The sequence below is a fragment of the Oncorhynchus tshawytscha genome, linkage group LG09 (assembly GCF_018296145.1).
Source record: "Oncorhynchus tshawytscha isolate Ot180627B linkage group LG09, Otsh_v2.0, whole genome shotgun sequence".
Lineage (NCBI taxonomy): Eukaryota > Metazoa > Chordata > Actinopteri > Salmoniformes > Salmonidae > Oncorhynchus > Oncorhynchus tshawytscha.
The window spans coordinates 84,603,598-84,627,695 of NC_056437.1; the positions used below are offsets into that span (position 1 = coordinate 84,603,598).

The 24,098-nt window shown below is 43.2% G+C and overlaps 3 protein-coding genes across 4 annotated transcripts; all 3 read left to right on the forward strand.

Moving 5' to 3' along the window:
* Nucleotides 1–199: 199 nt before the first annotated feature.
* On the forward strand, nucleotides 200–9,834 carry LOC112237352 (progranulin-like). Of its 2 annotated transcripts, XM_042327723.1 has the most exons (17): nucleotides 200–328; nucleotides 1,363–1,503; nucleotides 1,775–1,912; nucleotides 2,588–2,716; nucleotides 2,886–2,970; nucleotides 3,059–3,165; nucleotides 3,391–3,541; nucleotides 3,630–3,734; nucleotides 3,837–3,928; nucleotides 4,051–4,293; nucleotides 4,719–4,929; nucleotides 5,050–5,141; nucleotides 5,264–5,506; nucleotides 5,929–6,258; nucleotides 7,516–7,758; nucleotides 8,023–8,268; nucleotides 8,504–9,834. In XM_042327723.1, exons 2-17 carry the CDS (start codon nucleotides 1,363–1,365, stop codon nucleotides 8,645–8,647), a joined length of 2,700 nt encoding a protein of 899 aa, XP_042183657.1. In that variant the 5' UTR covers nucleotides 200–328; the 3' UTR covers nucleotides 8,648–9,834. The 2 variants fall into 2 exon arrangements, with proteins under 2 accessions (XP_042183657.1, XP_042183658.1); XM_042327724.1 differs by lacking the exon at nucleotides 1,775–1,912.
* A 6,162-nt stretch (nucleotides 9,835–15,996) lies between these two features.
* On the forward strand, nucleotides 15,997–21,058 carry rundc1 (RUN domain containing 1). Its single transcript, XM_024405942.2, has 5 exons — nucleotides 15,997–16,574; nucleotides 17,537–17,695; nucleotides 17,813–18,011; nucleotides 18,147–18,242; nucleotides 18,331–21,058. The coding sequence occupies exons 1-5, from the start codon at nucleotides 16,185–16,187 to the stop codon at nucleotides 19,191–19,193; spliced, it is 1,707 nt and encodes a 568-aa protein (XP_024261710.2). The 5' UTR covers nucleotides 15,997–16,184; the 3' UTR covers nucleotides 19,194–21,058.
* A 512-nt stretch (nucleotides 21,059–21,570) lies between these two features.
* LOC112237354 (60S ribosomal protein L27) lies at nucleotides 21,571–23,792 on the forward strand. The gene is made up of 5 exons (XM_024405949.2): nucleotides 21,571–21,666; nucleotides 22,397–22,479; nucleotides 22,620–22,789; nucleotides 23,369–23,479; nucleotides 23,650–23,792. Exons 2-5 carry the CDS (start codon nucleotides 22,399–22,401, stop codon nucleotides 23,696–23,698), a joined length of 411 nt encoding a protein of 136 aa, XP_024261717.1. The 5' UTR covers nucleotides 21,571–21,666; nucleotides 22,397–22,398; the 3' UTR covers nucleotides 23,699–23,792.
* Nucleotides 23,793–24,098: the final 306 nt, after the last annotated feature.

The following is a 24,098-nucleotide window of genomic DNA, read 5'->3' on the forward strand; positions in this document are numbered from 1 at the left end:
CACACTACATTATCTGAGTCCTTGCCCTTGCTTGTTTATCCTCCTTCCTATCTGTTATTATTCGTTTGTCCCAATGACAGAATTTGTATTTGTCCTGTGAACTACTGCACCTCCTAGCGGAGAAGCTTTTCTAGTACCTGTTAGTGACGCGTGTGTGGTAGATTGACACCTATGTAAACCATTCAGAATGTCGAATAGATAGGAAGACATTTCGGGGCGTGAACATATTTCCTGTACCTAATATTTTGTTGTTGAGAAACTTCAGCGCGTTCAGGAGTCGGCTACATTGTCAAGGAGCGCGGACACCTGTAAAGTCACTGAAATAGAGGTAAGGTCAACTTTTTTTATTTAGATAGTGGCAAGATCTCAATGACAAATATATTAAATTCTAAACTTCTCAAGTGAAATTGTACCAAATCTCCTACTTCAAATTAAATTGCATATATTGTTTATGCTATCCTTGTCATTGCTTTTAAATTGTTGTCATTGTCTTTTGTGATAACAATTACAAATCATTTAATATGGACCTAGGTGGGTGGGTCCATCTTTTAAAAGTCTAAATGCACATTCTGACCAACATGGTTGAGTGTGTGCCAATAGAAAAATAAGCATGATGATATGTCAGGGTCCACAGTTCTTCTGGAACTGTTAAAGCCCATTTTATTATCCTTTTGAAACCACCTTGTCACAAAATACAGTAAGTGAACAGTACTGATTGTCAGGTGAATATTGTTTGTGGTTAATACACCTGTGTTCCCTATTGCTCTTGATACCACAATGAAGGAAAGTATCTCTTATGGGAGGCACTTGGCTCAGATTAAGGGGAATTTTCCTTTCATAAAAACAGGTAAACTGAAAGTAGAAATGCTGTATTCTGCATCCTTTTTGTGTCTAGTAGCCTAAACAACACTGAAGCAATGGTAGACTGCTTTAATGATCTCCCATTTGAAGCTCAACACTTAGTAACAGTATAATCATATCCCCTTTTCTGCATCCTAGATTCACTATTTACATGTGGTTGCATATGAGGAGGGCTTTGTCTTGGAAAAGAATGTGGAACTGTTAACTTTCTGAAGCTCACCCCATGGAACATAAAAGAGGAAGTGAACCTATGAAAATAGGGGGAATTTTGAAATACTTTAGTAGGCTACAGCACTACCTCATGAGATTGTCTGAGTTACTCTACTTAAGAGGAAAGTGAGAGTTCTGTCTAGATTTAGTTCTGATGACTCCATTGTTGAGATTTTATGCATTTCTGTACCAAAGAGCTTTATAACATTTGTCAGTTATTGATTGTACAATAAATGTATATAATATACAGTTTGTGTTACAAGTTATTTCTGTCTCTCTCTTTCTCTCCAGATGCAGAGGTATCTGGTGCTCTGTATGGCCCTGCTGGCCCAGGTCTCTGCTGATGACTGCCCAGGCGGAGAGGTGTGTGAGGAGGGCAACACCTGCTGCAAGGGCCCCTCCGATGGCTATGAATGTTGCCCAATGTATCAGGTATGTATGGGGTGGTGCCTGCAGAGCTTAGCCCTTAGCTTTATTTGCAGCCTGAACCCGAGTTCCCTAACCCTTGTACACTGAATTATATCTATTAGAAGTGTACAAACCAAATAGGTAGACTATGGTGTCATTGTCTCTTACCCTGAAATAGATACCTCTTTAATTGCACCCTTGTGCTAGCATTCTCTCGTAGTATCTGTTTGGTCTGTAAGATGTGAGATTCTAACACACTTTGTTAATCAAACTACACTCTTACAATTTATCTCAGGCTGAGTGCTGTGAGGATCATATCCACTGCTGCCCTGAGGGAACACTGTGCGTTGTGAATGAGTCCATGTGTGTGAATGGAACTGTCTCCCTACCATGGGTGGAGAGAGTCTCTGCTAAACAGTCCATATACGCTAAAGTAAGAATGCCAGTGAATCCAGGATGAAAGTGTAGCTGACTATTGACAAAGTTGAAATACACTGTAACAATAACACCAGTTGACTTTCATGGCAATATGTGTCCCTGTTTTCAGTCATTCACATTGTTGAGGAAAACACATTGGAGGAATCAGGCAGAACTCATTTATCAGCAATAAAAGTTTATTCAAGCAACTGCGGGGATGATAACTGTCTGGATGAAACTGGAGAGGAACTTAAAAATGTTCAGAATCACACAGTCATTTATATTCTTCATCTACACAAAGAACTGCTTACCTCTCTCTTAAAGCTTTATACAAACAAAAACCGGTTCTAACCAGTTCTCACAGCCTACGATAGGGGAGTGATAAGAGCTTTAGAGCCTAAATAGACAGAACTAGAATTCAGCCTGGTTACGCCTTCAGTGCCCCAGGGATAAGGAGCCAAAAACAAATCAATACTTTGTGAGTTGTGTGAAGAGGGTACTGAAAATTAACAGTGAAAAGTACATACAGTACTATTCAACTCAAGCATTTACATAGCATTAGACTCTAACAAAACCATTTTGCCCCAACAACATACTTAACCTAGATGAACGTAAGGTAATCAAAAATACTATGATCAGTCATGTTTTTTGTCATTGAAAAAGTAAAATGTATTTTTTTCTAACCCTCTAGTCTTTCAGAATGATCAGTGCATATGCCGGGGATGAGGATGATAACATCTGCCCTGACAAGTCCCACTGCCCTGAAGAGTTCTCCTGTCTGAAGGCCACTACAGGCTATGGTTGCTGTCCTGTTGCTCATGTAATAACCTAACCACTGCTGCAATCTAGCCTTTTGCGCCAGATTCATACTGTTATACCGTTCACATAAACATGCATTGGTGTCAATGGAAAAACTGGAGTTATGTGCACAGATATCAAGTTAGGATGCAGGCCTGAGTTAATAGTAAATTGATCTAATGTACACACAGGCTGTGCCTTGCTCTGATGGGAAACATTGCTGTCCTGAAGGCCACCAGTGCAGCACAGACTGCAGCTCCTGCATCAAACAGACAGGTTAGACTCTTGTGGAGTCACATGTTGCCATCTTATGCTTCTGTTGCAACATCATCACTAACCCCTCTGCCTTCTTCCACCCCGGTAGAGCCTGTTGTTGCAGTGATGTGCAGTGACAGAGAGTCTGAGTGCCCAGAGGGAACCACATGCTGTGAGACTCCAGATGGGAGTTGGGGGTGCTGCCCCATGCCCAAGGTACAGGGGGGCTATATGGAGGGGGCTAGGGGGTTACCATCATGGATTTGCGAGTCAGGAATAATATTGGTCCTTTGAATGTGTGAAATGTACACTCTCCAGTGTCTGTAATCACTCCATGGAGAGATCTCTAATCAAGGATTTGCATGGCCTATGTGCTAACCCTTTGTTTATATATGGTCATCTCATGAGGTGATTCTCTGTGTGTCTATGTGCACTGACCAGGCTGTGTGCTGTGAGGATAAGATTCACTGTTGTCCTGAGGGCAGCACCTGTGACATCAAGCAATCCAAGTGTATATCCACTACCAACAAGGAAATGCCCATGTGGGCTAAGTTCCCTGCCCGCAAGAGGGCAGAGTGGGAAAACCAGAATGGTAGGTTTCACCCCCCCCCCCTATTTTTGTACCAATCACTGTCGGGATGTTAATGTGTATATGATTATTTTGCTGTACGTGCTTTCAGAAGTTGCCCAGGTGACAACACCTATTCCAGACACTACCACCTCAGCCAATAGGAGTCCTGCTTCTCTTTGGGAGGGTACTTTTCCACCCTTCATTAGGACAGGAGGTATGACATTACACTTCTTCTTAGAACAATACAATAGTGTTGTGGAATATTTTGTTAGCTCGTCCAGTTGTGTTGATCGCTAACACCCTGCTGTCTCTCCAGACGTTCCCTGTGATGAGTCAACGGCCTGTTTGGATGGAACCACATGTTGTAAAACACAGGAAGGAGGATGGGCATGCTGTCCTCTGCCACAGGTATACTATGTCTCATACTGTAGGGACCCACTCACTCTTAGCTAATCCATTTCTTCAAGATAGATCAACCTGATTGCATGTCTTTTGCTTCCCCTTTTAGTTTGGGTTCTTCTCTCTTCCAGGCAGTTTGCTGCAGTGACTTCATCCACTGCTGCCCACATGGTAAGAAGTGCAACCAGGCTGCCCAGACGTGTGACGACCCCTCAGGCTCCCCCTCTGAGCCCTGGCTGAAGAAGGTTCCTGCCGTGCCTCTGGAGGGTAAATTGCCAGGAGATGTTACCTGTGACCCCACCAACGTGTGTCCCGACAACACCACCTGCTGCAAGACAGCGTCAGGAGGCTGGGCCTGCTGCCCCTTGCCTGAGGTAGGGACAGAGAGATGTGGCTACTACTGCTGTGGATAGGCAAATTAATGAATGGCCTCTTAACTTGACTGCTCTGCGATGCGGTGAGAGATTCTGTATGGCTAACAAAGAGGCACTTAGTTTTGTTTTTTACGACATCCCAGTATCACATCCTCATTCTTTACTCCTGTCAGCTTGCTGCTGCTTCTGATCTTAACCTTTCTTCTGCCTTGTTAAGGGGTTTTGGAGCTTGAACCACTTGTTGTTTTTATAGCATTGAAAAGTGGAACTGGGAAATTGGGTAATCTAGGGAGTCAAACTTTTCTCTAACCTTGTATCATCTCTTCTGCTACCAGCAATACTTCTACATAATTCCTATAAAGGCTGGTGACAGTCTTAAATGACAGAAAATGTTTGTTGTGTGTCCTTTCCCTTCCTCCCTCCAGGCTGTTTGCTGTGAGGACCACGAGCACTGCTGTCCCCATGGCACCACCTGTGACCTGGCTGGCCTCACCTGTGATGGTCCCTCGGGGTCGGAGCCCATGGTGGGGAAGGTGCCAGCTCTCACAACCCTGGCACCTGATCATGAAGAGGCAGCCACAGACTGGCAAGGGGTGCAGATGGATGACATGGAGCTGCCTACAGAGGATGACAAAGGTGATGAAGATGAGGAGGGGCCCAGGACACAGTATGACGCACACACCACCTGCTGCTTTATTAAATATTTTGTTAGCTCGTCCAGTTGTGTTGATCGCTAACACCCTGCTGTCTCTCCAGACGTTCCCTGTGATGAGACAACGGCCTGTTTGGATGGAACCACATGTTGTAAAACACAGGAAGGAGGATGGGCATGCTGTCCTCTGCCACAGGTATACTATGTCTCATACTGTAGGGACCCACTCACTCTTAGCTAATCCATTTCTTCAAGATAGATCAACCTGATTGCATGTCTTTTGCTTCCCCTTTTAGTTTGGGTTCTTCTCTCTTCCAGGCAGTTTGCTGCAGTGACTTCATCCACTGCTGCCCACATGGTAAGAAGTGCAACCAGGCTGCCCAGACGTGTGACGACCCCTCAGGCTCCCCCTCTGAGCCGTGGCTGAAGAAGGTTCCTGCCGTGCCTCGGGAGGGTAAATTGCCAGGAGATGTTACCTGTGACCCCACCAACGTGTGTCCCGACAACACCACCTGCTGCAAGACAGCGTCAGGAGGCTGGGCCTGCTGCCCCTTGCCTGAGGTAGGGACAGAGAGATGTGGCTACTACTGCTGTGGATAGGCAAATTAATGAATGGCCTCTTAACTTGACTGCTCTGCGATGCGGTGAGAGATTCTGTATGGCTAACAAAGAGGCACTTAGTTTTGTTTTTTTACGACATCCCAGTATCACATCCTCATTCTTTACTCCTGTCAGCTTGCTGCTGCTTCTGATCTTAACCTTTCTTCTGCCTTGTTAAGGGGTTTTGGAGCTTGAACCACTTGTTGTTTTTATAGCATTGAAAAGTGGAACTGGGAAATTGGGTAATCTAGGGAGTCAAACTTTTCTCTAACCTTGTATCATCTCTTCTGCTACCAGCAATACTTTTACATAACTTCTATGGAGGCTTGTGACAGTCTTAAATGACAGAACATTTTTGTTGTGTGTCCTTTCCCTTCCTTAAGGCTGTTTGCTGTGAGGACCACGAGCACTGTTGCCCCCATGGCAGCACCTGTGACCTGGCTACCTTCACATGTGATGGCCCCTCAGGGACAGAGCCCATGGTGGTGAAGGTGCCCGCCCTCACAACCCAGGCACCTGATCATGAGGAGGCACCCGCAGACCACCAGGGGGTGCAGATGGACGACATGGAGCTGCCTACAGAGGATGATGACAGTGAGGAAGACGAGGAGTTGCACAGGACACAGTGTGACGCCCACACCAGCTGCCCAAAGGACGCTACCTGCTGCTTTATGAAGTCCACCCAGAAATGGGGCTGCTGCCCACTGCCACAGGTGAGTGTTACAGTAATGGTTAGTGCTGAGCAATTGGTGCTTTTGAGGTCTGTTCGTTTTCGGTTAGATTATTTTTTTTTTAAATAACGGATTTCGGTTTTGACTATTTGGGTTGAATGCTGTAACAGCACAGAATAAAACAATAAAAGTCCCATGGTGGAAGTGACTGCCCATTACTGCTTATCACTCATCACATTGCTTTACTTTCATAAAATATTAGTTTTTGTGTATATTACATTTGTTTCAATTTATAACTTTGTTATTTCATTCCAATTCATCGTTTCATCTCTATAGAGCTGCTGCCTATGCTGTCTGACAAAATCACTATTTTGTAGTTCTTCAACATAAATAAGGCATACTTTTATGACTGCTGAATACCAACTATCAATCACTTTGATCATGTATTTTCAGGTAGAGATACCTCGCGAAACAACAGCTGCTCCATAGACAGTACAGTATGAAGATAGGCAGAAACTGCTTCTCCAATAGAAATATTCAATCACGCTTGTAGGCGATGTCATGGCGACGTTGGCTAGCTAAACTCATGCTCAGAAACGTCATTGGGTGTAACGGGCATCACATGCCGAACTGAGCATGTTCATGCCATCAAATTAAAGGCACTTCTTCAATATAGTAATTTTTTATTAAAATTAAAACGTATAAGATTGTCACTTTCACGAGGTTGGAGTAATAACTTGTTCAACTGCTTAAGACATTGGCTCGAATCTAGGTTGTACGTTTTAGATTTGGAGGGAAAAAAAGTAATTATATTTAGAGAAAATAAAATGTAAGGACATTTCTTTTACTTGTCCCACTGACTTCTCAAACCCCAGCCTGGTCTGCTTCTCAAGCGCTCTATATATCCCTTCTGTAGCAGGCATGAAAGAAACACAGACCGGACAAGTCGATGCGCAATGGATTATAGTCATTGTAGTGAATTACAATGTTTTATGTGTTTTATGTGCTAAACTATGTAGAATATTGGCCTGTTGGAAACAACTCCCTACAACATCTCACAGTTCAGGCTGGATCTGATTTATCTCTAAAGAAACTGCAATGTGGGCATTGAGCTCATTAAAAAAAACCTGAACGAAATGGAATTAAAATAATTGAACCGACATCGGTCAATTAGTTGTTTGATAACCAAAATGTTGGTCAATCACTCATCACTCTATTAATGGTGTTCCCAACTATTGAGGAAGGATTATAGGGAATGAAAGCCCTTTCCCTCACTACTCGCTGTTCCCTCTTCCCCAGGCAGTGTGCTGTGCTGATGGAGAGCACTGTTGTCCCAAAGACTACATATGTGATATGAGCAAGACTTCCTGCTCTAAGGGTGGGGTGGTGATCCCATGGTACAACAAGCTGGCAGCTGAGCAAGATGACAGTGCCCTCACTGCCCCCCTCTCTGTGAAGTGTGACACCCAGAACAGATGCCCTGAAGGCTCCAGCTGCTGCCAACTTTCCACAGGACAGTGGGGCTGCTGCCCCCTGCGCAAGGTGTGTGTTTGTGTGAGTGAGGGTGTGTGTTGGTATGCACATGCGTATAGAGAACCCTAGAAATAGTTTTGCTCTGCTATCTCACACGGGGAACCTTTCATGTCTGTACCACATCTGGCCGTGATTGGGAGTCCCATAGGGCAGCGCACAATTGGCCCAGCATTTGTCCAGGTTTGGCCAGGGTAGGCTGTCATTGTAAATAAGAATTTGTTCTTAACTGAAATTAAATAAAAAATTATTTCTCTGTCTTGTCTCCCTGTATAGGCTGTGTGCTGTGCAGATGAGGAGCACTGCTGTCCACAGGGCTACAGCTGTAACATGGGCTCAGGGACTTGCCAAAAGCTCATGTTTCTTCAGTTCCAGACGGTACCCCTAACTCGGGTGTCTGCGCCTGAGCCCCCGACCCCACAGGAGAAGGAAATCCACTGTGGGGGGCCGTTTGTCTGCAATAATGAGGAGACATGCTGCAAGGTCTCCGCCACTACATGGGCCTGCTGTCCCGTTCCAAATGTATGATATACACCTCCGCCCTCTCACCAGACACCACAAACGCTTCTAGAAATGTCATACTAATGTTAGTGGAGTTCAAGACTAAGGCATCTACTCTCCTTCTATTGAATAGTGAAATTCCTATATGGTTTCTCTCATTGCTTCCTCAATCACTTTTTTTACTCTCCCTTCCACCTTATCCCTGTCCTCCTCCACCCATCCTCCTCCACCTGTCCTCCTCCACCTGTCCTCCTAGGCGGTGTGCTGCAGTGACATGAAGCACTGCTGCACTACAGGCTACACCTGTGGTGAGGGAGGGTCCTGCACCCAGTCCACTGGCTTCAAATGGGACCACTGGCAGGTGTTCTTCTCCAACAAGAAGAGAGCCCTGCGTGTGTGACAACATTGGGCTAGACCCATCACTCCAACCGTTGGAGTGATAGGCCCACACTCCACCACCAGACACATTGCACTAATGAAGGGACGCAGGAACTTAATAATATCACTGTTACAGTGTATCAAATTGTGTTTTTTACAGAGGAAAAATAGTGTGTGTGTTTCCAATATATATAAGGGAAATTAAAATAAGTAATATTTTGCACCATTGGTAGGTGCTTGGAATGTTACTACGTTTACTTCAAGAGATACCCATGCTTGCTCATGAACAGAAACTATCAAGGATCTGAAATTACTCCAAAAATGAGATACCAATGTTGAACAATCTTTTAGGGTTGTGGCTCAGGGAAGGATTGGAATGTGATAAAACTAGTTGTAAGATACTATCAAGATTGACACAGAGGAGCAAAAAAATGACAAGAACTTAGTACTGTTTTACAATGTTTGATGTTACCTTTTAAACGGGAAGAGTGTTGTTTTTTGGTTGATCATGTGAAGTGCATTGTGCCTCATAGTTTCAGGTATACCTTTGAAATGCCTTTTACAATAGTCTGCCATATGTAGGCCGTCATTGTAAATAAGAATTTGTTCTTAACTGACTTGCCTAGTTAAATAAAATAAATATGCCACCCTGTGGCTGAACTGATACTGTCTACTTGGGACAACTTAACATATGTTTTACCTTTATTTAACTAGGAAAGTCAGTTTTTAAAAAATCTTATTTTCAATGAAGGCCTAGGAACAGTGGGTTTACTGCCTTGTTCAGGGGCAGAACGAAAGATTGTTACCATGTCAACTCAGGGATTCTATCTTGCAACCTTTCGGTTACTAGTCCAACGCTCTAGCCACTAGGCTACCTTCCGCCCCATATGCCCTCCGTCTTGTTGCTACCACGTTTTAAGTAAGGGATAGATTATCCCACTTCCTTGTGTTTTAGACGTTATGCCAATTTTTAATAGTCCGTAATGATTCTGGCTGTTGCTACCAAAGGGAATTAATTTGCTGTAAAATGTGAATTAAAAAAACAAGTCATTGCCAAATCAATTGTACACTATGCATGTGTTGGTTTGTGATCAGTGTAACTATAGTAGGCCTTGCAAGTAAAAAGGTAAAAACTCAAGAGGTGTGTTGGATCCTGTGTTTTACATTATAGCCATTAGTATATATATGATTAAATATCATCTGATGTTGGTTGTGTGAGGTGTCTGCATTTGTGCACTGGAGCATCATTATGAGATTAAACAACTGCTTGCTACTTGCCTGTTTGTGTGTGACAAGAACTGAGTAACATGGTGTGACCTGCATGTTGCAAAACTGTAGATAACAGCCCAGCAGATGCTTTGTCCTTGTGTTTGTATGTAACAATATTGAGCACATGGTGTGACTTGCTGTATCTTACAAAGTTGTGATAGGGAGGGGTGGTCATCACAAGGTTTAACTGAAATGGAAAAATACTGAACAACACAATAGCAGGAACTGCGCAACTGTTCTAACTAGGCTGCGATACCAGAACAGTAAGGATCTATACATCGACCGAGGGAGGACTCCAAGAAGCGCCAAGAGGCGGGGACTCGCCTGAGCGCCTGCAATAGGCTGGGCAAGTTTAAGCCACGCCCAGCCTCTACTGTGATAGGCCAACAGACGGGTTGGAACTATGTCTATCACAGTATAAAGAATACTGTTTACAAACATCTTGTCAGTTCTCTGGGGCCTGTTGCACAAAACTAGGATAAGGGATTAAGCCAGGATATCTTGGTGATCCTGGCTCAATTGATCCGTAATCCGGTTGCACTAAAGATGGATAGGGGGCAGGAGGATATGTTATGGTATAAATTACCATGGAGATTTATTCTGTGGAGCTAGCCTGCTCCAGACCAGGCTAAATTCCAGGATCTATTTAATCTCATCCCTAATGTCAGTCAGCAGTCACCACAAATGGAAACCAATAGTTATTTCACTGCTCACTATACATTGTTATCACATATAACTAGACCCACTTATTATTTAAACGTTTGTGATCATTAATTTCAATGATTTTGGATAAAAAATGATTTTTAGATGATGTTGCTATCATTAGATAATTTACAGTTTCCCATAGACTATAAGGCTATATATAAAATGATAGAATATTAGGGCCACAGAGGGGAAAAACACAAGTCATAATATTGTAACCAGTTGTTTTAAAGGAGGACAGTTGTTAAAATGACAGATGTGGGGCATTTCGTGAAATTGTACTTCAGTATGGTTTCATAAACAAAGACATGCTGATGTGCCAGAATATTAAGTATCACATTGTCATAAGTATCAAAACTGTAAAAACAATATGTAGCTTTTCTGCAGAAAGAACCAGCCTCATAAATTTATGACTTTATCCTTTTTCTTCAGTGTGGCCCTAGTACTCTGTCATATAAACAAATACACATTCCATATGAATATAAAAACACAATGTGTAACATTATGTTCCTTTATTGAATAAGGACAAAACAAAGCAGGTAAACCATCAGCTCCTTTCGAAACTGAAGTCACAGTGACTCTACAAGATGGAAAGCACAGAATCCAAGCATATTATACATACACATTCAAAGGTCTGTATATAACACACCCTGCATGTCTGCACACTAAAATAAATGCAGGACAAATCCATACACATCAACTGAACAGACAAATGAATGGATGCAGTAGCCTCCCTGCAGCCTTGTATTACACACAGTATACCGCACAAACATCATAAGAGGCCAAATTCGTCAAAAAACGAACCCAAAAAAACCCAAATTCCTCTGCCACCGCAGGACATATTTAACCAAAATTGAAAGCACACATACTAACTAAAATAATTCAACACATATTGGTCCCTCAGCAGCCGACCACTGTCGTCATCAGGGAAGATTGCCGGATTGTCCCAGTCCATGGCTGGTGGCACTCTGGGGGCCCTCTCCTTCCTCAGGCAGGCCACATTGTGGAGGACAGCACAAGCCACAGTAATATCACATGCCCTAACAGGGCTGACCCTTAATTTGTGAAGGCAGTGAAAGCGTGCCTTCAGGAGGCCAAAGGTCATTTCAACTCTGGCCCTGGTCCTGGCATGGGCATGGTTGTAGGCCTGCTGTGCTTCCTGGGGGTCTGTGAAAGGTGTCAGGAGAAAAGGCTGGCAGCCATACCCCCTGTCTCCCAGCAACACACCAGAGAATTCACCTGTCAACACAAAATCTCATCATTACTACCTCATAAACACAGTGATATTCTTGACACAGCCATGATGGTTATAAATAGGGGTTGTGTGGCTTACCTTGTGATAGGCACTGATAGATTTCAGAGGCCCGAAAGATTCTGGAGTCATGGACTGAGCCAGGCCATTTTGCCACAACATTGCTGATCACAGTCAGCATTGCAGACCATCTGAAAAATAATGATTAATACATTTGTGTTACAGTTAGCATACAGTGTACATTGAAGGCATATCTCACCTCCCTCTCAAGTTTTTTTATTTCAAGGTCCAGTTTCCTAATTGTCCTCTTTTTTATTTCGAACTCCAGTGCAAGATTTTCCATCTTTTTCTTCTTGTACTGAATGTCTATGTCTGCCAGTTCTATTTGGCGCCGGAGGTGGTTGCCATACAACTTTCTGATAGCTTGTGAGCTCTGTGAACACAATACAATTAGCGCAGCTGGAATTTGGCAGGATGTGGTGTCCTTTTATTAATACGCACTATGTTGCCAGGCTGGTTTTCCCACTGTATAGCATCTGGGTCCTGTAAAAGAAATTAGATGTTTTGATTTTGATGAGGACTCCTCACCATTGTAGAGTAAATAGTACTTTCACAGTCTTAACATGATACCTCATGCCTTCTGGAATCCAGAGAGATGGTCTCCTCCTCATCATCGTCTCCATCATGTGCTGTTGCTGCTGCACTGGGGCCTTCACCCTATCACATTTAATCGGATTCATATTGAAGCTAGTAGACAAGACATGCCAGGCCTACAGTATGCCTTTGATGGAGTACTCACTGGATCAGCATCGTCTGGTGCTTGTGCTGGTGGCTCTAACAGGAACACAGTGCTGCCAGACACTGCAAGGCAATAGGTAAACCAAAGTCAGACAGTCCAAATTGATTCAATATGAATGTGGTTGTATCCCATGTAGAGATGGAAGGACATACCTTGAATGAAGCGGGTGGCATCTTGGGAGGAACCTATGCTCGTCTCTTTCCCCCAGGGATCCCCTCTAAGACGGGCCTGCCTTTATTTAGCTCCAAGGCCATGTCCTCTGCTGGGGTAAGGTCAGCCTTTGGTGACCCACCACCCGTGCCTTGTCTGTGGGTATTCTTTTTCACTGCTAAAACAGTACAGACAATGTGTGAGCAGGCACCTTCTGGGTACAATATATGCTTGTGCTTTGTTAAATATTAGTCAGGGACCATACCATTCTGCAGAATGTTCTTGTATTTGATTTTGACCTGCTGCCATGTCCGTTTTGGCCAGTTCATGTTTAATCTACACACACACACACACACACACACACACACACACACACACACACACACACACACACACACACACTAATGGAGTCACACTGCAAAAAATTACTTGGTATTTTTGTCTTGTTTTCAGTAAAAATATCAAAAAATTTATCATAGCTTTATACAGTGTGATGGAGTTACTTTACACAATTTCACTCATATCTGCAGTGCATTTCAATAAAAAAATTTAACCGTTTCATAATTACAGTACAACTGCATTTTTGGAGATGTGAATTAAATATTTGAATTGTAATTGTGATGTTTCAGCGGAGCGGTGAGTGTGTAATTGTGCACTACTTACGCATTCAGGCGGTCTGCAATACTTTGCCACGCTTTTTCTCTTTGCTTTATCACTGTGGCGGTGTTGCCTTTCTTCTTAATTATATCTTTTACCTCCTCGTATGCCTCCATGAGGATTTGTGCTTCCGACGGGGAAAAGTACGCGGCTCTAGTTGCCATGGTAAATCAGTTAATCTGTGATCTGTGGCGGGGTCTATTTGAGTGAGCCGTGAGCGCGCACCTATCCAGGATTGGTTTCACCTGGCTTAATGAATCCATTTATCCCGGATGTCTTAATTCTACTTTTGTGCAACAGGCCCCTGTTCTGCCCTGCGTGGTATTACAGTGAGCCCGTATATACGAAAGTTGCATTTGCCATTTATTACTTAGCTCATAAAAAATACATAGTATAATATCGGTGACTCATTGTTATATTTATCCTGATACCAGATTTGAATTTACGCAACCCTAACAGGTGATAAAGGTGAGTACTGAGTGGACTATAGTTGGAGAAAAACCACAATCAACGTCTGATACTAATTACCAATCACCGGGAAGTTTTCTGTGGGTTTTATGGCGGACGACACCCAAAAAGGTGTATTGGCGCCACCAACTGGACGGTTGGAAACCAATAAAATATAATGAATAAATCCGTACGTAATAATGATACTAATTTAACCACCCTAATAAAAAATAGCATATAGACAAAACAAACTCCAACTTCGTATTTTAGATCCCCATATCTCCCTTAGGTTCTAGGACCTGAGAGGGTGTTACGGCTTGGGGAAATATTCCCTAACTCCTTTGCTGGGAAATCTTTTTGCCCCAGGAACCGCTCTGCCGCAATCACTATGATTCCCATCTTCCTGAACCTTCTCCCCACCTTGGCAGTGCCAATAATTACCATAGCTATAAACGCCACAAAGTCCACCTTCTTAACCTTTAAAATGTCAGGATCCTGCTGGTGAAAGGCAACTCCTGCAGCTTAGGCCTATCCACTACCTTGAATTCTTCTGGAGCACCATTCAAACCTTTTCATAGCTGCTGCATATGAAATACTCTGTGCAACCCTGACTAAGCCACCTCATTCTCTTTCACCCTTGTGGGCCATTCGGAAGACGTGGCTTCATGGTTCCCACCGCAATTGCAACATGTCACATATTCATCACTTTTATAAACATATGGTCCCTTCCACTTGGACATCTCGGCTTCTCCCTTCTGCAAACACTTGCTACATGACCAAAATCTTCACAATGATCACACTGCATTGGTCTTGGGATAAATGCTCTGATTCTGTAGTTAATATGCCCTAACTGCACATGAGTAGGGAGAATCCACATCAAAAATTAAAAAAGAACCAAATAGACTTCATTTTTTTCAACATTCATCACATGATTCATCCAACATGCTTCAATTACTCCAGGAATATTTTTAATATCTTCAAAATCAACTTCCCACGAGACGCCTGCGGCAGCCTGATATAACCCCCTTGAGGGGTGCCCTGTTCCGAAGAGACACACACGAAACTTCAAACTTTTTAAAATTTTATTTCACCTTTATTTAACCAGGTAGGCTAGTTGAGAACTACAACTGCGACCTGGCCAAGAATAAAGCAAAGCAGTTCGACACATATAACAACACAGAGTTACACATGGAATAAACAAACATACAGTAAATAATACAGTAGAAAATGTCTATTATATACAGTGTGTGCAAATGAGGTAGAATAAGGGAGGTAAAGGCAATAAATAGTCCATGGTGGCGAAGTAATTACAATATACCAATTAAACAATGGAGTGATTGATGTGCAGAAGATGAATGTGCAAGTAGAGATACTGGGGTGCAAAGGAGCAAGATAAATAAATACATACAGTATGGGGATGAGGTAGTTGGATGGGGCTAGCAATTTAGAAAATCGATTAAAGCCGTTCCTTCAGATCCGCCGAATCAAAACAAGCCCGCCTCTCGTGATCCTCACAACCGTCACTTTGCCCAGTACTCTCTCCACCAGTTTGGATAACTCAAATGGTTTCTTCAAGATTGGTACTCTGCTCAACCACCGGATTAAACACTCCCCCCCTTTTTTTGTCATTACATACCTTTTTATTTTATTAACAACAAATCAATACATAAAGCACATGAGGGAACACAAGCATACATAGATTACAAACAATGGACAATCGAGTTTGGGGGTACAATATCACATTACAATTACACAAGGACCTTTAAGGGACATGCATATACTTACAATTCTAACAGCTTTTTTGTTAGTAGAGCATTTAACCGTCTTAAAATACAGTTCAATTTCTTTTTTTGGGTACGAAAATGTGGTTTTCTGTTTGTAAATTTACATTTGTGTGTATGAAATTTGGCCAAAAGAATAATCAAATTAATTACATAAAAATGTTTCAGTTTATTTCACCGGATTAAACACCAACAAACCGTACTCCTACTATTCTCGTCACTGTGCCCCACTGGGAAGTTATGCTACGGATAGGTTAAAATGACATATTGCTGTTTCTTGCAGGCAGTTCATATGCACACCAGATCAGTGCTTTTACGATGACGTGGCACTGTTTATGACGTTTGACGTATGAATCTTTCAAGATGGCGATGCACCTGCTTCATCGGTGGTAATTATTTTAATTTCTAAAACGGTGTACATAAACGATAAAACAAAGCGTCGTTTCCAGTTGACAATAACTTTAATATTGGAGGACAACGTTCTCTTTATTACCTATCAAACATGTCGACAGAGGAACTGTCAACCTCGGACAGCGAAGCTGCCTTTGCTGGGGCTGGCGAGCGATGGGCGCCCGTCGGCGCTGTAGCCAGTCCGGACGATGAGAGCGGGAAGGGAAACGCGGTCGAGCCGAGGAAAGGCTCAGCTGCGTCTGGTGAAACGGAGATGGTCGCAAGATTGAGGAAACTGGAGGACGAACAGGGCCTGCTGAATTCCTCGCTCCTCGCGTTGACATCTCATTTTGCACAAGTGCAGTTCCGCTTGAAGCAGATAGTTCACGCTCCAACTGATGAGAAGGAGAGGATGCTGGTAGAACTCGAGGAGTTTGCCTTCAAAGGCTGTCCTCACGTTGTGGGATGCAGGCCACAGGACTCTCAACAGCTTGAAAACGCGGTAAGTAGTCCATCTAGCCCACGGCTGGTCAGACTTGGTAGATCTAAGAATGTAAACAATGGTTCTTCTTCAGTAAATTATGTCAACACAAACACTCAATTGCTTGAGGTTGTGTGATTATGCAAGCTATAAGCTATCCATTATGTGTAGAAAAATAGGTTATGTTAGTCCCCCACAAAACAGACCACAGGCAGACACCAATTTAGGCCTACACCAACGTCCGTACACTGTTCCACCAGTAGTACCTGATGAGGGGATGGGGGTGAGTGTGGTGGTCACATTAGTTCTTACTTATGTAGACTGGTCATCATTCAGTGTCAGTAGGATAGCTGTGATGATGACCAATGGACACATATAGACTCAGACACACTCTGGGATGCAACACTTGGAAACATGTGCACACACACACATACAGGCAGTAGCAGCCACCGTCTTGTCAAACATCTCACAGGAAATGAAATTATCTGGGCGGCTACCTGGCTTTTGATTAAGGCTTTGGTTTGCATCAAAATATCAAGGCTGTGCTCTCTGTTCTGTTCCCTGAGATCTGTTATTTCCAGAAGAAGATAGAAAATGGTAGTATCTCATCAGCACAATAAGTGACTCACAGGCTCAGTTAACATGCTTCCAGAAGATCATTATCACTATTATTACAGATATCAGACCTGACCTCTGTAATAATTGCTTCTGTATGCACAACTAAACCAAACTCCATTGTTTACTCCATGCAACTCTCCATTTACCTTCGAGATGATGTAATACTGTCTTTGATTAAAGGTTTTCTTTTTCTGATTTCCTCTGTCTACATGCTTTACTTGTAGGAGGACCTGGTGAGTCTGTCTTTAGTAAACATGCATGTTGAATAAGGGCTGTGTATAGACCCTCCCCATCACTCCCTGTCCCCTTTGTACACCCCGGTCCTCTACTGACAGTGTATTCTGTGTTCTCTCTTCTCCACACAGAGTGAGAGGGAGAAGAGGGAGCGTCTGGAGGTCCAGAGGGAGAAGCAGAAGGAGCTCATCGTCCAGCTGAAGACCCAGTTGGATGACCTGGAGCGCTATGCCTACCAGGAGGGCAGCTACGACTCCCTGCCCCAGTCTGTGGTCATGGAGAGACAGAAGGTAGGGCTCCGTTCATGTACCAGAAGTCTCCCAAAAATCTATTCTATACAATGTTGTTTCCTCCCCATGTGTAATGTCCTGGTAATACTCATGACGGTTCCACTCTTCCACTGCCAGGTAATCATTGACGAGTTGATCAAGAAGCTGGATGTGAACTTCAACGAGGACATAGGGAACCTGACGCCTGAGGAGCTAAGACAGAGAGTGGACGCTGCCATCGCTCAAATAGTCAACCCAGCCAGGGTCAAGGAGCAGCTGGTGGACCAGCTCAAGACCCAGATCAGGGACCTAGAGATGTTCATCAATTTCATCCAGGGTAGGTGGCAGTGGGCCTGGGATGCCATGTTGGCTGTGGTTAGGTGTCTTGGAAGCTCTCACTAATACACACTTTGTTACCAAAATATTCCACCAATATTCTGACTTACTACTGTATTTTCCCTTTACCCAACAGATGAGGTAGGGAACCCTCTTCTGTCTGGCGGTGAACCCAGCCAGCAGCCGAGGACAGCGGGGCCCAACACCAGAGCCCCTGGAGGGAGGAAGAAAAGTCAGTTATCAGCCAGCATTATTATCATAGGCTCTATAACATCACTCACAATACATCTGTTTTAACAATTCTCTTCTCCTGCCCATAGTGGACCCAGAGCAGGCCCAGAAGATGAGGCAGACGGGCTTGCAGCTGATCCAGCGGGCCCTGGCTGTGCTGCAGATCTTTGCAGTGAGCCAGTTTGGCTGTGCGGCTGGCCATGTTCCCCAGAGCATGTGGTCGCAGGGGGAAGGGGGCCAGGACTACAGCCCTCTGCTTCAGCGTCTGGAGGGGGCTGTAGACCGGGTTCGAGTGCAGGCCTCGTGCAGACAGCCCTCAGTAGATCATGTGGTCAGCTACAACAGCAGCTTGTCCTTGGGGTCCCGTGATGAGCTCACTGCCTCAGTGAGGAAGGAGCTGGCCATGGCTCTGAGAGACCTGCTAGCCCACGGTCTCTACTCCCCCTCCCAGGGCATGAGCCTGGTGCTGGCCCCCATCTCCTGCCTGCTGCCCTACAGACCTGGCCCAACAACCATCCACCCCTGGGAGCTCTTTGTCAAGTATTACCACTCCAAAAACGGCAAGGCCTTTGTGGAGTCGCCAGCCCGCCAGCTCTCGCAGTCCTTCAGCCTACCTGTTGCGGGCAATCCGGTCACTGTCACACCCAAGCAGTCTCTGCTCTGGGCCATTCACTCAGTGTTGCTGGAGCACGATCGCTACAAGCGAGGAGCAGACTCAGAGTTCAAGGCTCTGGTATGCATGGCTCTGAATGAGCAGAGGCTAGTGTCATGGCTTAACCTGCTTTGCAAGTCAGGGGCCTTGGTGCACCCGCACTACCAGCACTGGAGCTACATGGCCCAGACAGGCTTCGAGGGAGCCCTGCGCATCCTGGGACGTATCAGCCACCTCAAGTTTAACCTGCCGGTGGACCTGGCTGTGAGGCAGCTCAAGAACATCAAGGATGCCTTCTGAGAAGGGACTGTCGAGAGACACCCAAAAACCATGCTTTCAGCTCACATGGTTACCAGGCCTGATTTAAGGGTAAAAAAATAATACAATCAACTGGCCCTTGAGGACTGGAAGTCATGGTTTGAGTCTCCCTCAAGTGCTGAAATTATAATTGGCATAAAATATTTGTGTTAATGTTTCTTTATCTGTTTTACTTTAAATGTATCTTGGGTCATTGGGTCAAAACATTTTTATTAGCATCCTGTCTAAAACATGGCATGAATTCTGTGCAAAGCTGTTCAACAAAAATCAAGTGTGCAATGTTGAGATGCATTATATAGCAGATCTGATTTTTATATAGCAAAACTGTAACTAACATTTAATTTATCCATGCCTCCCATAACCACACAAAGGGAGCAGCATATCAAGATCTTAATGACTTGTTACATTGCATTATATGGAGCTTGTTGCCTCCCCTTAGGAAACACTTCCTTTCTGTGATGTTGTTTGACTTGTCCCTATGGAGATGAGATACAGTAGCTCAGACCTATGCAGATAATATCGTGAGGTTGGCCTTTTATTGTAATTCACTACTGTATAATGATTATCTATAGAATGGGTAATCATCAATGTGACCAAATGTATAGTCATTCCCTCCCCATACTCTAGTATGGGCAAAAACAGACCAGTATCCTGCACTGTCACTGAACTGTACATTTTGTGTTCTCTACGGAAGAGAATAATATGGGTTACTACAGTTCACATTCACAGAGCATTGCTCTCTGTCTGTGGTTACGCAAAGCTCCACTGTTGTGTTCACAGAAGACGCGCACTATTCAATGCACTCAGGTCAAATGAACATGGGAACAGTGTATGCTCTCACCAATGAATGTACAAGAGAGGTCAAAATTCTAAAGATGTCACAAGTGTTCTGAAAATCAAAATGATCACTCATGCAGCATGTAGTGTCTCTCCGTTGAGAAATAAGCAGAACCTGCCTAACGTGTCTTAAAGGTGGATAACATAGAGACCCTGTATTAACTGCTGCTTTACTGGTCCAAATGGAAGTGATTTAAAAAATAAATGAACTTATATGATTTAACTATTTAGCTTATGTAATTACATATTTAATCGTCTAATATTTAAGATGATTGTGGGATGTGATCGTTTTCTCTGTTTCTATTCGTTTTTTGAATGGTGAATGAAAACCACTTGAAGTGAAATCTTCCTATTACATGTGAATCACATGGGGTGTATCCTGAAAAGCTGAATGTACAAACCATAGATACTGTTCATTTCCACATGAGTGAAAACTGTTATCATCCCTGGTATGGTTTTTCCAACCCTCATATTAAGGTGTTACCTACTTTGTTATTGGTTAAGTGCTGCTCCCAGACTTTCTGTTCTGTTCTCTTATGGTATTGTATTGAGATCTATTTCTATTTTGTTGTATAGTAAATTGCAAATGCCTCAGCCGGACCACTACCAGACTATGCTTGGATCTGGTCTGTGCTTTACTGGTGTGCATCTCCATGTAGTGTATGGGAGGACAGGTTGTCCTACATCGAAAGGGATACTTTGGTTTGCATAGTTCTGATGTGTTAGTGTGAAAATCAATACCCCCTTCATTTAGCCTGCATTGTTACTTTTCAAATGCACTGTGCTCATGTCAAAACTACTGTTAACACAAACATAGACGTACACATCACAATACTACTACTAAGGAATGTACATTTCTGTATGAAAAATGAGACTTAGTTACTATCTCTGATTTGTTTTTGTTATTCTGTGCATACCCTACTGGTCAGATTGAGAAAAAGTTATACAGCTGTTTATTGTTTTTGTTCAATAGCTATGAATGTGAGAAAATAAACTATTTCAAAAACCTATTTCAGCCCATTCATTGCTTTCAACACACTTGTTGTCAATGCACATTAATAAGTCATAGAAAATACAGGGGTAATAATGATGCCTGACACTTTTGTCTTTAGTTTAGTCAAGTTGCAGGCCTTCACTTTGCATAGCAGCATCAGATAACACTGGCAACTGTGCCAACAACTGAATACGACGCCTTGATTCCCACATCACAAAGAAACTCAATATAGGGCTGACTCTAGGTTCCCTTTTATAAGCTTGACATAAATTACTCCTGAGTGGCGCAGCGGTTTAAGGCACTGCATCTCAGTGCTAGAGGCATCACTGCAGAACCTGGTTCAATCCTGGGCTGTATCACAACCGGCTGTGATCAGGAGTCCCACAATTGTCCCAGGGTCATCTGGGTTAGGATAGGCCATCATTGTAAATAAGAGTTTGTTCTTAACTGACTTGCATTTTTTTTTTTTTATGACGTTCCAAAATAAAGGAACTGTTCCAGGACCAGTTCTGAGCATAGAGGTGTTCCGCTCGGCGGAAATGACGCATCGTTGATTTGATGTCAAAGGTCACGAAAATTTTCTCAACTTCCTTTCCTGCTAGCAGTGGCCACAGAATAGCACCAGTGAGTGAAATTCTCAACGCAATAATCTTCAACCATCTTGATAAATCTTGACGTTTACATACTTCTTAGTTGTTTTTTTACCCTAAAGTATACGTTTAAGATCCGGGTTTGGTGATAATTTCCCTTAATTTTACATTGGAAAAATGTGTGATTATATATAGTGTCTGCTATCCATATAGCTAGCGTTTCAACATGGCAGCTTGCTTGATGAGGTTCATGTCGATTCAAATCCAACCACCTCGGTTATGTAATTTATATAATCGGATAACCACAATGTGCTCGGTTAATGGCGTTCGGTTGCCTATTTGAATGTATACAACATATTGCCTAAATGGTAACGTTAAGCTAGCTAGGTAAATAAACAGTGATGCCTGTCCTAGCTAGGCTGGACAATAGAACGAGTCAAATTTACCTAAGGCTGAAAAACAGCTGAAGAACGTTGGTTAACACCTACTTCAGTCAAGACATGTAATTTAAATTTTCATAAAATACTGTTTTTCGTTGCATGACTTGGCTACTTTACGTCGTTGTTGCTCCTGCAATCTCGTTCAGTCATTGGTCATCTGACGTCCAAGCAGACGTAGTTTAGCTAATAGCATACCAATATTCTGTAGATATCAGTACAATCTTTTATCTAGAAGCAGTGAATATTGTCCCACATTGACCATTCCATGGCTTCTTGTCTAGTAATAATGCTTTTCTTTTGTAACTCACTTCTCTTGTCACCCAGAGATGGGCAAATTCATGAAACCTGGGAAGGTGGTGATGGTCCTTGCTGGGCGCTACGCTGGTCGTAAAGCTGTTATCGTCAAGGTAATTTTGATCCTGGGTTATTGTTAAATGCGCATGTTTCACTCCGTTTGATTAGTTACTGTTTGCTTGGACAATCCTCTTGCAATGTGGTCCATAAACACAAAACTGAACAGCTAACTATATTGATTCTCTTCCTACAGAACATTGATGATGGTACCTCAGACCGCCCTTATAGCCATGCACTGGTCTCGGGCATTGACCGCTACCCCCGCAAAGTGACCACAACCATGGGCAAGAAGAAGGTTGCCAAGAGGTCCAAGATCAAGGCTTTCGTAAAGGTGTACAACTACAATCACCTCATGCCCACCAGGTCAGTGGCAGGTGGACATGGGAATATAGGATGGGAGTAATGGTGGTTTAGGTGGCTGACATGTGAGACTAAACTGTAGGTGACTAGCAGTATTGCATCCATGTAATATGTCCACATTTTCATGGAATTCTGGCAGTGACCAAACTGGCAGGGATCTATTAAGTGGGATGCAATATCAAGGAATGTATATATGGTGTACTGAGTGGACCCTATTCTGTTGGATGTGGTGAACTACCCTTTCGCACTCCTAAGCCAAGTTGTACTGAGCTGGCCTGGTTATGCATCCATATCTACCATAGTTGCAGTTGCTGTGCTGGAAAGAGATATCTGAGCCAGCAAAGTACGGTTTGGGTCAGCATGCTAGTGAAGTCTATGGCTGTTCAACCCATTTCATCTCTGCATGCATCAATTCAATTTTGTCTGTACTTAGTGAACTTGATAGGTGGCTTGGTTTGATTTTCATTCTTGATTCTTGGAATGTTCAGAGTAGGTGAAGTTTTATCCACTTGTGTTTGTCGTTATAGGAAATTGCCTTAGCTATCTTACTAAGTGTCTTGCTGTGTTTTTCCCTGTGCTCAGATACTCTGTGGACATTCCTCTGGACAAAACCGTCGTCAACAAGGATGTCTTCAGAGACCCTGCCCTGAAACGCAAAGCCAGGCGGGAGGCCAAGATTAAGTTTGAGGAGAGGTCAGTCTTTCCCACACCAGGAACCAGGACTTGTGAGAAATGCACAGGTTCCTTGTCCTGGTAATATCTGACACATGATACAAGTAGCTTAACTACTATAGGATAATTAAATATCATGCTTTTTCATCTCAATTCAAAACCTTTTCTAAAATGTTTTTTTCTATCCACAGGTACAAGACAGGCAAGAACAAATGGTTCTTCCAGAAGCTTAGATTCTAGGTGTTCATTGGTTTCACTAATAAATGTGTAAAAAAAAAACATTGACTGGTGTTTTCATTTGTGGTTTTATTGACAAGTGTAAGATGTTTTGGAGATTAAGCTTACAAAAGCTGCTTGTTAATGACAATGTTCATGTCATGAATTCACTTATTGGCCCAACCAGACTTGTGTGAACATGGCATTGACAAGTAAAATAAGTGGAAATTTGTTGGAAGTGCAGTGAAGTACAATCTTGTCCTTGTACATTTTGCTAATTTCCATTTCAACACTCAAATTGGCACAGTGGTCACCAAGCTACGTGCATGTTTCCCAGCCACTAGCACACCTGAAATCTATTCAAGTTCATTTTATATATCTAGGCAAAAAAATTAACATCCCTTTTTCAGGACCCTGTCTTTAA

Coding starts and splice junctions, on each gene's coding strand:
- LOC112237352 (XM_042327723.1), top strand. CDS start 1,363: ATGCAGAGGTATCTGGTGCTCTGTATGGCCCTGCTGGCCCAGGTCTCT. Junction 2,971..3,058: donor CTCCTGCATCAAACAGACAG/GTTAGACTCTTG, acceptor CCACCCCGGTAG/AGCCTGTTGTTGCAGTGATG. Junction 7,759..8,022: donor GCTGCTGCCCCCTGCGCAAG/GTGTGTGTTTGT, acceptor CTCCCTGTATAG/GCTGTGTGCTGTGCAGATGA.
- LOC112237354 (XM_024405949.2), top strand. CDS start 22,399: ATGGGCAAATTCATGAAACCTGGGAAGGTGGTGATGGTCCTTGCTGGG. Junction 22,790..23,368: donor AATCACCTCATGCCCACCAG/GTCAGTGGCAGG, acceptor CCCTGTGCTCAG/ATACTCTGTGGACATTCCTC. Junction 23,480..23,649: donor AAGATTAAGTTTGAGGAGAG/GTCAGTCTTTCC, acceptor TTCTATCCACAG/GTACAAGACAGGCAAGAACA.
- rundc1 (XM_024405942.2), top strand. CDS start 16,185: ATGTCGACAGAGGAACTGTCAACCTCGGACAGCGAAGCTGCCTTTGCT. Junction 17,696..17,812: donor TGGTCATGGAGAGACAGAAG/GTAGGGCTCCGT, acceptor TTCCACTGCCAG/GTAATCATTGACGAGTTGAT. Junction 18,012..18,146: donor GTTCATCAATTTCATCCAGG/GTAGGTGGCAGT, acceptor TTTACCCAACAG/ATGAGGTAGGGAACCCTCTT.